The sequence below is a fragment of the Acanthopagrus latus genome, chromosome 4 (genome assembly GCF_904848185.1).
Source record: "Acanthopagrus latus isolate v.2019 chromosome 4, fAcaLat1.1, whole genome shotgun sequence".
Lineage (NCBI taxonomy): Eukaryota > Metazoa > Chordata > Actinopteri > Spariformes > Sparidae > Acanthopagrus > Acanthopagrus latus.
Genome location: NC_051042.1, coordinates 25464591 through 25478022, shown reverse-complemented (window position 1 = coordinate 25478022; position 13432 = coordinate 25464591). Strand labels below are relative to the sequence as shown.

At 39.8% G+C, this 13432-nt stretch overlaps 2 protein-coding genes across 2 annotated transcripts; one reads left to right on the top strand and one right to left on the bottom strand.

Annotated features, from left to right (window-relative positions):
• Positions 1-384: 384 nt before the first annotated feature.
• Positions 385-8528, bottom strand: LOC119017795 (globoside alpha-1,3-N-acetylgalactosaminyltransferase 1-like). Its single transcript, XM_037094829.1, has 11 exons — positions 8400-8528; positions 6000-6041; positions 5191-5328; positions 3636-3668; positions 2889-3023; positions 2569-2677; positions 1796-1909; positions 1517-1633; positions 1156-1289; positions 914-991; positions 385-808 (listed from the first exon to the last, which is right to left on the bottom strand). Exons 1-11 carry the CDS (start codon positions 8480-8482, stop codon positions 661-663), a joined length of 1131 nt encoding a protein of 376 aa, XP_036950724.1. The 5' UTR covers positions 8483-8528; the 3' UTR covers positions 385-660.
• A 1539-nt stretch (positions 8529-10067) lies between these two features.
• Positions 10068-12534, top strand: LOC119017791 (zinc finger BED domain-containing protein 4-like). Its single transcript, XM_037094825.1, has 4 exons — positions 10068-11227; positions 11538-11757; positions 11834-11983; positions 12222-12534. Exons 1-3 carry the CDS (start codon positions 10289-10291, stop codon positions 11881-11883), a joined length of 1209 nt encoding a protein of 402 aa, XP_036950720.1. The 5' UTR covers positions 10068-10288; the 3' UTR covers positions 11884-11983; positions 12222-12534.
• Positions 12535-13432: the final 898 nt, after the last annotated feature.

Here is a 13432-nt window from a genome sequence, read left to right as displayed (position 1 = left end):
AATTATATTGTCTCCGTGTTGTATTGTTTCGTATCTGTTAAACAGTGCCTGTTGTTCATTATGGAAATGAATGTTTATTAGTGTCTTACAGTAAGTAAATGAGATTTTTCAACATTTGTTTTTAAGTTAGACACATTAATACTGCTGATAATGTTGATCTTCAAGAAACATCCACTGAACAGTCCCCATAAAACTAAAGGCACACACAGATAAATGCATACTTGCACATGCAGTCAAGTAATTAGTCATGATTAAGGTTAGAGTAAACTTTATTATTCAACAACTTTTTTCTTTTTTAATACAGTTTCTTTATAAAAACACGAAGTTAAATTCAGTTAAGTTTAAATCAGTGTACAGTGGGTTTACATTTCTGGTCAGAACCAGGCAATGAAATTGGAGACAGCCATAAATCCTAGGGAATCCAGATGATGCAGGTGCACTACAATATCACTGGGGGGCAACATGAGAATCTATACACCTTTGAAAAGCAGGAAAATAAATCTACAGAGTTCATGATACAAATCCTTGTTCTGTGTTCTGCACCTTACAGAAGAAAAATACACAGATGATACAAAGTGTAAATAACCTTTTATGGACACCAGCTATCCCAGTTTTTTTAGTTTATGTAGTTTTCATGGCCAGAATATGATCATCTTGACATCACTGTCCACCGTTGGGCCGCACTTCTGCATAGTCCTTGACCAACTGGGAGATCCTGACGACTTTAATGTCCGGTTGTACCTGATCATAGTCTGACCACAAGTACTCTGGAGACAGCACCTTGGTTGGCTTGTTGTACAAAAAGTACCTTTATGACAGAGAGAGAGAGCCGGGGGGGCAGATAAGATATTTATACTCTATAACACATCTTGAACATCCTAAAAAAACAAGGGAATGAAATGTCACACTGTACTTGTTAAGGTGACTCTCTTCCTGCCACACAGCTTCAATGTTGTTCTTGGCGTCCTCCTCCGACTGCATGTAACAGTATCTTGTAAAATAAAAGAGGGAGAAACTCTGAGATGAGACACAGTTGTTATGCGTGATGTAACCAAAGTCACAGAGCATCTTATTATCTCTTTCAACTGAATATTGGTCCTCTTAATACTAGAAATAGCACAGAAACAACTGAAAAGGTCATTTGGTTTTGATTACTTGACCAGCTTGTACATGTCCTCCAGGTATCCGCCCCACACAGCAGCAGTGTAATAATAGTCTCCTTCACCGAAAGGGATGTAGGCCCTGGACAGGTTTCGGCGCTCATACGTAAACTGATCCCTATCATAATTCTGAGGAAAAAAATGGTGGGAAATGAATCAAAATACAGACTTACAGATGTAGTGACTGATCAGATTGAGACTAAACAAAAAAATGCACAACACATGGCTTTATAGAGGAATCAGTCGACAATCAATCATCAAGCAGCATAAAATAAGGTGAAAGAAGTAAAAATCATGTCATTACATCATGTTTTTAATAACTTGAAATGAATATACTGTATGGAAGAGAGTGAAACCTTGTAGAAAAGACGGTGGAGAACACCTGTCAGCTGACTGAGAGACTCGGCTCCGAATCGGTTGTAGAAGACACTGTCGACGTCCATCATAAATAGATAGTCTGCTTCGCTACGGATCTGCAAATATCACAGATGACATTTGTGATTACACGATATTAACAAGAAATAAGATGACAGAGCTGTTGACTCATTTTTGTCATCTGTTTTTTCTATGTAAAGAAAAGCTAGTAAAGACCAAGCAGTGATGATCCTAAAGCATCTGCACCTTTAACTTCTCACCTGCTTGTCAATGGTGATGGTTGCCCATTTCATCCTGCCCAGTACTACGTCCTGCCAGCGGGTGGCACTGGGGATATCGACTAATGAGATCTTTCGCCCCTCAGCAAGATCAATCTGACAGGTCATATAAAAACTTTAATGGATTAATTACAAGTGAAATCTTCAACCATTGTTAATTTGATGATCAACAACAAAACCCAACAAAATACTGCGTTTAAATGGTCAAAATTTTGTCTGAAACACTTCCTTCCCTCCTAGCCTCCTCAAATGTTTCCTGAGATGCTGCTCCACAGAGCCCTTCACTACTGAGATGAAGGAAGCCAAACACACACTGTAACTGTTTTATCGAAAGAGTGAAGTACATTTACATTTAAATAAAGACAAAATCATGGCACACCATCCCCTCCCGTCTTCTCTGCCCGCATAAAATCTCATTTAATCTCTCCCTCAACTTCATAATGTGTTTCCTCCTATCTCAAATCTCATATATTGCACACGACACAACTTTAGTAATGCTGCGTGAGGTGTGCCATTTCCTGTCTGGCCTTTTATTTACACACCTTGGCTTACTGACAAAGCTACTGTGACTGAGACATTAATGTCATCAGTTACATCTATTATTTTCCTGCCAAGCCAGATGTCTTCTGTGAAGTGTTTTGTTATTATAAAGTATTATGAAGTAAAATTATATTGTGGCATGTATTGTTAGATGGTGTATGTTCAAGGACAATCATTTCAAGGACAATAATTTACACAGGGAAAGTATAACTCACTTTAGGGACTTCTTCTTTATGGTCTGTGAAGATGTAGTAAGTGACTCTGAAGCCAACCATAAAGTACTTCTCCCCTGTCTGCAGGAAGGCCTCCAGGAAGCGTGTGTATCTGTTCGGGTAGGAAAAAGCAAACCAGAAGGATAAGAAATTAATTTAGGCCAAGAAAAGACAAAACAGGAGAAAAATACAATGCAAGAAGATAAGATGCATTCATGTGAAGTAGATTTACGGCTGTAGGATGAAGATTTCAGCTTGGAGCAGTGGGTCAAGTTGAACCTCACTTCCCACAGTATCATGTGTAAAAAATCCTGTGCACCTACTTGCCAACAGCAAACACCACCACAGCAATTCTTGGGTCCATTTTCTTATAGATTGCATCGATAACCACTGGATCAAAGGTTCCCTCCCAAACCAGAGGAACGTTCCAGTTTGTCACTGAGTTCACGTCAGTGCGTCTGTGGAGTACAAAGAAATTGTGGATTAAAACATTTTATGTGATTAAATCTTTTCTTTCCTCTAGTTTGGCTCCATATGTGCAACATTCAGTTAGCTGTGGCACCTAGCCACAGTTCACTGAAACAGAGGGCCAGATTTGCTTATTTGTGCTCACAACCTACATGTAATTATTGTCATATATGATAAGGCAGGTCGCCATTATGTAGTCAACGTCAAAGATTACAGTCTTTAGGTTGCAGACGGTGTAAGTGGAGTGATTTGTCTGTCAAACAACAAAATTGTCTTTACCCGATCAATCAGAAAGTTATCGTGGCCTTATGGTAGCTATTATAATGTGACAGATATTACATGAACATTTATATTCCCATAAAATGTATTGTCCATTTCAGACATCCATTTTAATACACACACAATATTTGCACCTGGGCTTTAGGGTCACTAAAATTTATGCAAAAATGTCTATAAAAGCTATAAAGGTTTCACCAAAAGTGACGTCACAGTTGTACACAGACACAAACTTATTACAGAAGATGATTTGAACATTATTGTTTCTTTAAAACACATGATTATTCCCAGCAGAATAATTCAGTATATGGTTTTTAATAACTTACCCTTGCTGTGTGCTTGGCTGAGCATATTTCACCCTGGAAAAAAGAGAAAAGATCTAATCAAATTTAACTTAGTTCAGTGAAAAAGGAAATACACAGTGTAAAGTACAAGAGATACCGAAAATTAATGGGCTGAAGTAAAACACTTAACATAGATGACCCATAATATGAAACCAGATGACCAGACGGTGGAGGAAAGCATCGTCATCTCATGGAGCCGTGTCATGTCAGACCTGCTGTGTGCTGTGTTCCTGAACTACCGGCCACTCAGCCCTGTATGGTACGCACACTACAGAAGTTGGGTAGGGTCCACCTGAGTTAAGGGCCTCCCTCCCCCTCGTGTCAATGTATACAACTCAAAGATAAGAAAATTGAGCATAACTTGAGAATCTGAGAGTGAATTGCATGAACAGCAGTCAGGTAAACTTAACTATTTAGAAACTATTACATTCATGTGTGGGTGGCTGTAGCTCAGCGGGTAGAACAGGTCGGCTAGCGATCGGAAGTTGCTGGCTGGCCCTGCGATGAGCTGGCGACTTGTCCAGGGAGTACCCTGCCCTCGCCCAGAGACAGCTGGGATTGGCTCCAGCAAAAAAAAACAAAAAAAACCCTGCGACCCCATGAAAAGGGATAAAGTGGTTACAGACAATGAATGGATGGACATTCATGTGTGCTAGCTTGCAGTGCTGGTGAATCTTTCTGTAATCTGTCTGTCTTGCTAACGATAACTGGGACAGGCAGTGCATAGCTTCTTCGTTCTGTGACATGCTCTCTGTGTTCTTTTCTTTTTTTTTTGTCTCTCAGTAAAGGTTCAATCGGGTTTGGAAAAATTATTCACATCTGTACCAAAACATTGGTACCAAAGTACCAAAACCACACTGTGAAAATTTTGGGTCAACCAATATGGCTATTAAAGGGCCAATACCCATTATTAGAAATTAAGGAGACTGACTAAATGATATTCATTTGCCACTTGTTACCAAATGCCTCTTTCCAAGACACATAAGCGCCCTATATTTGAATTGTTGGATGTCAAATTGTGTATTTTATGTTGTAGAACAAAACATGTTAATATCTCAAGCCTGTGGTAACTACAGACCTCATTTCATACATTTAACCAAAGACACATTGAAAAAACCCAAACTCTTTGAGACAAGGGAACCATAAGTGCGAAAATGCTAAATGTATTAGGACTAATAATTGCACCTTTCTATTCCACTACTAGTTACTTATTAATTATTCAATAAATATTGCTTGTTTATGCCCAGTTCTCTTCTATATAGAGCTGCTTGTTTTTTTTGTTTCTCATCAGATGAAATGTACTGTTCTAAAGAAGGGAGGATTATATTAGAAGCACTATGGGTGTCACTTGTGACACAGGAAACAAGTAAGGCTCCCAAAACAAATGCTTTCTCCACTTCATACTGTATTTGTGATCTTTTACTTTTATGACCCTGTAGATGATCCCTTTACAGGGCAAAGATGTAAACCTGAGTCACTGCAAATGTAAACTGGAGGTGTATTTGGCCCAGCTGTTTCTCTCTGTTAGCACTCTCACCCATTTTGCATTGTGAGGTCTCCAATCTTCCAGCTGCCCTTCTCCTCGCAATCTGGTGGCCCCACTATGTCATCCATAACCTTTGTCATTATGTCCTTCACATCTGGCTCTGAGCCTTCCTTACATGGCTGGCACAAGCTTAAAAAGGAAACACAACATTCGTTAATAACATGACAAGATTCACATGTTAAAATGGAAAATAAATAAAGGTGTGTAGTGTGATGGAAATTTTGTATTTCAAACAAAGATGTGAACTGAGGTCTTACACAGGAATGTTCAATGTAGCTGTTTAACATGACCTGTAACTTGTGACCTTGTTTTAGTCCGTTTTATTAATTATGTCTGGTATTGAGTAACCACTGGAGCTTATCACTTCCTTCTCTCTGAAGTATCCCTTTAAGTGCAGGTCATAAATTAGGAACTATTGTAGTGAAAAACACACCCACAGAGAGGGATAAATACCATGCTCTTGTCTTCACATACTGAGTCTTTACTTTGTAACAGACCTGCGTGTTGCTCTGTGAATGCTCCTCTTGTACAAGATTAAAACCTTGTTTGAACCTTGAGCTGATTCTGATCTCCTTCCCCCAGTTCTAAATTATCTCAAAATTATTTTAACATGTAGTTTGACACGGGATTAGTGACATGAGTGACAGGATTAATGAGTAACTTCAGAGAATGCATTTAATTAGAAAAGTAGCTTAATACTGACTAAAGTCAGCAGCTGTGTCAATGTGTGACAAGTGAGTTTCATGCTCTGTTGCGTGTATTTGAATTGATATGTACTTTAAGTCTTACAGCAGACTTACCTGAGAGTGGAGACGTCATACCCTAAGTAAATATAGACCCCGCTGTGAAGACATACAGGTACAAGTTAACCAGAGAACAGCCAGTAAAAGTGCATACAGCGTAAATTACCATCCAGAAAACATAAATACATGATAAAAATACGTAAATGTGTTTAAAAAAATTAAAGACCGATACGTTAACCACCTTTACTAATTTATTTATTTAATGTAAATTTGTTTAGTAACAAGTACGTAACATAACCTGCCACATGAAATGTTTAGAACTCAACAAATACAGAACGCATGGTACAAACACAAACTTAGCCAAAAATATGTGCAAGACCTCATTGAGGACATTTTTGTGTTTGTCCTTTGAGAGACTGATACCTGAAGCTAAAAGCGAATGTGACTGCAGAGTCATTAAAAGACGGTATTGTCAACCTGAAGCTTAGAGAGTTCACTTAAACAAATGAGACACCTGCTTGGTGTCCTCATACACCGTGTCAACAGCTTCAACATTGTTTAACATTGGCATGTGGCTTCTATGTCTATTGTCTGTCTGTTTGTTTTGTTTTCCCTGGTGGGACATGACATACAATGATTAAAGCTCCTGAGGGTTCTCTCTGTGGAAGTTTTTGTCCAAAATCAGATTAGCGTTATCATGTTTTATTTTGTCTCACAATGCTTTTCCTTTAGCTTGAATTGTGATGAGTTAGGTGTTACTTTTTGAAATGTTGTTTGAATTATGTAGAATTTGGAATTGGTGCAACACCACTGTCGTATATACAAATCCCAGGTCTGTTACAATTTGTCAGACATGATTAGGTGCTAACTACAAACAAAACTCATCATGTCATAAGAACATTTATGTGTGGAAAACTTAAAGTAAACGTGTGTAATGCTGTGATCCTGCCCTCTCACTGAAGTGACGTAGTGCAGAAACAAGTGATGGGGGTGGAGTGGCTGAGACAGAGATACCATTCACTCTATTACAAGACACTTTTCCATCAAAATGGAAGGCTGTTATGTCCTCCTGACTATAACAATTAGGACTGATCACAATGACCTGAGCTTTATCAGAATTTAGATGGCGGAAATCTTGAGACATCCTATTAGTAAGATTGTTATGAGGTTAAAACAAGAAGTACAACTAGTAAGAAATGTCACAGGCTGATCGTTCGAAAAGTTGCAATGACAATGACAAGATTGGACCCAGTATTGACCCTTTAAGGAACCCCACATAAGAGAGGAGCAGAGGAAGACATGTAGTTGTTGATATGAATATTGCAGTGTGATATGATTGCATGATTTTTATCTACATCTACCCTGAGGGGCAGAAAAATGGTGTGGTAACACTGTTACCACGTATCAAATGCTTGTTGTTCAATTACACAAAGCAAAACCAACGAACACCCAGGATGGAGAGAGCTAAATTGATCCGCCTCGCTCATCCTGCACAGCCAAAAGCTGATGTAGACGGAAAATACCTGACATGTGACTTTAGTTACCACACCTATCCGGTTCTTCTTGTTCCTAAAGCTGAATGTTTGAGCCCCATTGTGTAGAATGATGTCTGTGTAGAGGTCAGTTTTCATATTTGTTGGTGAGATGTGTAAATCTATCAGTGCCTTCCTAAAGTTTATTTTAGTCATTTAATCTGAGGTTTTCTATTGAAAGACTTGATCACATAAATCCAACAAGGACACTAAGCATGAATGGTTTGGTCTACGCTGCTGTTAAAGGTTTTACATTTTACATTTTATTGATACCAGAAGCTAAAAGCGAATGTGAGCGCAGACCCAATAAAAGATGGATAGACATTGTCAACCTGAAGCTGAGAGAGTTCACTTAAACAAATCTGTGTGTCCTCATACACCATGTCAACAGCTCACACTACTTTTACATGGCCTGGCTGTTATTTACTGTTCTCACAAGAGAACTTACTTTTTGGTTCAGTGCAGCTGAAATTGTAACTCAGTAAATAAGGAGAAAAAAGCAGACCAAAATATAAGTCATGAAAATGAAGCACCCTGCGACCCTGCAGAGGATTAAGCGGCGTACATATAATGTGTACAGATGATGGATGGATGGATGGAAAATGAAGCACAATATTTCAACTATATGTTTAAATCAAAAAATGTGTCATCTTGAAGATACTTCTTGTCCTACTTGTATTTAATGTATTGTACATTTTCTATTCTTTTAATGTAATCTTTATGCCCCTGTGAAGCACTGTGAGTTGCCTTGTGTCTGAATTGTGATGTACAAATAAACTTTGCCCTGCCTAGTTGTAAAGTCATTTTAAAAAGTCTTTTAGAACTACTGAAATTCAAATTTTGTTTAAAAAATAGTTTAATAGTTTTTATCTTTCCCCTCCTTAAAAATGAGATGCAGTGGTGAAGTACAAGTGAAAAGGCTTACCCCAAAAGGACAAGAAGAAAGGCAAAAAAGACAAAAATGTGGATCCTTGAGATGGAGCGCAGCATACTAACTGTTTTGATCATTTACAGGCTAATGCTGAAACCGTATCTGTAACTAAAACTCTACTGCACATCCAGCGTGCTTTATCACAGGCAACTGGACTTGTTTGCCGCTATCTTGATGATGTTTCACTTCCTATCCAAATGGGCCCCTCCCATCTAAATCTGGAGCGGAGTTTCAGGCTTCAGACTCTGTGTGGGCGCGTCCTTGCAGCAGGTAGCCAGGTGATAGGCAATGTTTTAGATCCCTTCCTCAAAGACAGTCATTCCAGTTTGACATAGATGCATTCCTTTACTCCTCCTTCAGTCCATCTGTCTTCTCTTGCCAACATGTACATGTCTCTATAAGTCTGTACTTGATGTTCAATTACACAAAACAAAATCTGTAGGAGCCATAATATTGTTCACAATGTCACTTATGTTATCAAGTGTCGCTGTTGTAATTGGCACAAATGTTCTAAGTAGGAAACAACCTTTTGGCCGGGAAGGTATGTCCACCCAGACGGGTAAATAGTTTACTCACGCCGTGCATAACTGACGCTGTGCATAACTGACGCTGAGACAAGTTGTTGCTGAATTTAAGTTATTATTGTTTTGTTTACAAAATAAAAATCCTTAAGTTGTTGCGTAGAGGAGCAGCAGGGAGGCTGCTAGCGGTGGGGGAGCTGGAGTCAAACCTGTTGAAAAACAGATTGAACTCATTTGCCGGTTGTTCGTCTCCCTCAGCTGTTCCTCCACCAAGCTTGTCTGTCCAGGTGGTCTTATAATTTATAAAACTGTGTTTGTTGTTTTGCTGGACTAATTCTATGAATATGTGTATCAGTGGACAGTATAGGACAGGATATGGTAGGGTAGCGCAGGACATATCAGCTAGCTACCCTTCCATAACGTCCTGCATGACCTTTGCTATGTGATATCACACATCTGGTCTTAATCCCTGACACTTTAATTGATTCTCATGTCACTCCAAGATGCTGTGGGACACCCTGACCACCAGTTATTAATCTAGGTCTATTTAAAGCAGATATTTCATCAAATTTGGAAACTGGTGTTATAAATAACATTAACAATGGCTCTGTTCCATTCAAGTTATATAAATATACCATAATCCAATGGTTCTTAAACAGAAAGCATTTAGGAACATCTGGACTGATATGTATTCTCACAGCTGAATCTCTTATCAGAGCTACAGATTGGAACGATTTATATTGCAAATTAAATGGGTGTCAGCTACTGACACTAGTGAATAAACATCTGTCTGTGTGACATCGTTGTGGCACATTCACTCAGTGAAGTTAAAAATGGCACAACTACAGTTGGAGTCTTTAATCCCTCCAGAGACCACATTGAGCTACATTCTGGTGAACACCTTGGTGAGTTTCTTTCTGCTTCAGCTGCTGATATTATATACCATTATACCATTAGGCCTGCACGATATGAGGAAAATCTGCGATGTGTGATAACACTGTTCAATATTATGATGACGATATAACTTGCGATAAATAAACAAATACTTAGTATGCATATTATTAACTATACAGTTACTATACAGTAGGGTTGTACCGATCCGATCACGTGACTCGGAAATCGGGGCCGATCACGCAACTGAAGACTCGATCGGGACTCGGACGTTACGACCCGATCAGAGATCGGTTTTATATATATTTATTTAGTCATTATTTGTATTAGATTGTTGATATATGGGCTATTGGTGATTCAAAAAAATAAAAAATAAAATGAGTATTTACTACCACCGTTTACGGCATGCGCATGTGCAGAAGACCAGCATGCTAGTTTGTTTTGAAGCGGAGTGGCGAGTTGTGGCGCACCATGTCTGCTTTGTGGAAGTATTTTGAAGTATGTGAGGAGAACGATGCAGTCGCAAACTGTCAAATTTGCAAAGTTGGAATATCGAGGGGTGGTAAGGACAAAGCGTCGTTTAATACCACAAACTTAATTCGGCACTTAAAAAACAAACACCCGGCCGAACATGCGGAGTTTATGCAAACAATCAAGCCGAAAACTAGCCACCAGCTCACAGTGGTAGAGGCTTTTAAGAGGAAGGAGAAACTGCCCCATGACAGCGAAAAGTCGAGAAAGTTAACCCAAAAAATTGCTGAAATGATAGCAATGAGTGACCAGCCACTCTCCCTGGTAGACGACCCGGGTTTTAGAATGCTTATGGAGTACATGGAGCCAAGGTACGAAATGCCGTCTCGACGCCACATGACGGAAAAGGCCCTACCAGCGCTCCAGAAAAAAATTATCGACAAGTTAATTGTCCTACTGAAAGATGTGCCTGACGTCGCATTCACCACAGATATCTGGAGCTCGTCTGTGTGCCCCATGTCCCTTCTAAGCCTCACTGCTCAATGGATAAACTCCAGCTTTGTGTTATGCCGTGCGACTTTGCACGCGCATGAATTTCGAGGCTCCCACACAGCTGAGCGCATCCAGCAGGAGATTGAGAAGATGCTGAACAACTGGGGAATAGAAAAAAAACGAGTTCATGTCATTTTGCGTGATAACGCCGCAAATATGAAGAGAGCCATGCTGGACATGGGAGTACAGAGTCTGGGCTGTGTGGCGCACACATTACAACTTGTCGTGCACGAGGGACTGCTATCCCAGCGCAGCGTCACAGACACACTGGCAAACGCAAGAAAGATAGTCGGCCATTTCAAGCACTCCCCTCTGGCCTACTCCCGTCTGGAAGATATCCAGGTGGACTTGAACATGGGTGTCAAGCGTCTGCAGCAAGATGTGCAGGTGAGATTCCTCTTTCCATTTGTATATTTATTTTTAATCCTCTATTATTTATTTCCATGCACTTTTAGTAATAAATAAATACCTCTGCACCTGTCTTGCCAACACTGTTTCTTTGTTATAGTCATGGTCAACTTTATTTATAAGGCACATTTAAAAACTACATCAGTTGACCAAAATGCTGAATACTAATAAATAATAACCCCATAGCCAAGCTAGAGTATATCCACTGCACAGCCATAATAGTTCTCTGCACAAAAATAAAGTGAATGAAAGCACATGATTAATGATATCTTATATTTATTATGTGCAGACAAGATGGAATAGCAGCCTCTACATGCTGCAGAGTCTGTTAGAACAAAAACGGGCTCTCAGTGTGTATGCTGCTGAACGCACTCTACCAGCGACACTGACTGCTCACCAGTGGGAGCTGATGGCGAAGACAGCAGAGGTGCTTGTTCCCTTTGAAGAGCTGACCAGGGATGTGAGCAGAGAGACTGCATCTGCAGCTGACGTGTTGCCTGCCATTACAGGTAATTTTTTATTTATCATTTTGAATTGTAACATTTTTGTTAGTTGAAACAAACCATCATCCCTTCATTCATTCAGACGTGTTCTCTCGAGAGAGGAAGAGCAAGACCAGGGAATCAGGACAATGAAGAGGGCTCTCCTTGAGGCAGTGGAGAAACGCTTTGCAAATGTGGAAACAGAGCCACTCTTCTACATGGCAACTCTACTCGACCCCAGATACAAAGATGGGCAAGTACAGTTAAATTAAAATGGACCTTTTGTGCAACATGTGATCACTATAAATTCATCACCACACACTAGAATTAAGCCAATACTTTATTTCCCTTTCAATGTAGAGTTTTACTGTTAGATTTTTACTTATATATTTGAGTCCATCTGTAATTTAATTGCCTATGCTGTGCTATGTGGTGTGTCTTTCTTAGGTTGTTTTGAATTGTGTGTAATTTATCTATTTATCTATTTTTAGTTTCTTCACCAAGTCAGCCCACCTGGCGCATGCCAAAGACCACCTCATCGAGGAGGTAGCAAAGAAGATGGAGGAGAGGAGGGCCACCACCAGCAAAGAGCCAGAGGCAGCAGAGCCAGTGAGCAAGTCCCCACGTCGTGAAGGAAGCAGCAGCCTGGCAAGCACCTTTGATGAGTTGCACTATGTTCTAATGTGAAGAGTATTTTTTCTGTTTCGACCGGAGAATGTTCAAGCACTGCTTGCATGCAAAATTGTGTGTGATGTGTTGTGTGTGTTACTTATTAAAATATAATAATAAATAAGGGACACCTTGGATAGTTTTCTTCGATCTTTTTCATTTTTTAAATGTATTATAAGAGTATCGGATCGGGACTCGGTATCGGCAGATACTCAAATGTCAAAGGACTCGGACTCGGATCGGGGGCAAAAAACCCTGATCGGAGCATCCCTACTATACAGGCTAACGTTAGTTTTGAATTGTCCCTGTAGGTCTTTATATATTGATATAGGTCTTTGTATTGCAGGTGCTACCTGTGTTTGCAACATGTTGTCTCTCCTGAATCAAAAATAAGTCCATATAGCAGCTCCATCACTAATTGTGGGGAGCGCAAATGCACACACACACAATGCATATTGCTCCGTGGTGTCGCTGGCTGCAAGAATGCATGGCGCATGTAAACAAAATTATTTTTCGTATTCATCGCGTGTCAGGCAGTCTTTTGCGATGTGTTTATTGCACATGTTGATATCGCGATGATGATGAAAATTCAATTTGTTGGGCAGCCCTAGTGCTCATTGAGGCACTAGGGCCTACGAACATGATTTGAGACATTGCAGGTACTTCTGAAGCCATGGGATAACCAGCAACTGACTGGGTGTTTCTGAACTGTTTCCTACTCTGCTGAATTTCATCAGACCTTGCACAGCAAGAACAGCATTGTTCAGCACTGGAATCCCAACCTTCTCTTGCAACCACCAGCACTTTTTCTTCAAAGACTGTTAACGCTGAACTGGGCTTAGATAGCATAGCATAGCATGGCTAAGCACAGGACTTCAAACTCTGGTTCAACTTATGTGTTTGTTCACTGTTTAGGTATTATTGTGACTTTCATATGATGTTGTGCAAATAATTTGTTAAATAGCAATCAGGGTGTTCTATTTGCATATTCAGAATAACAATTAACCCCCCCCCAAAAAAGTCATTAGTAGTT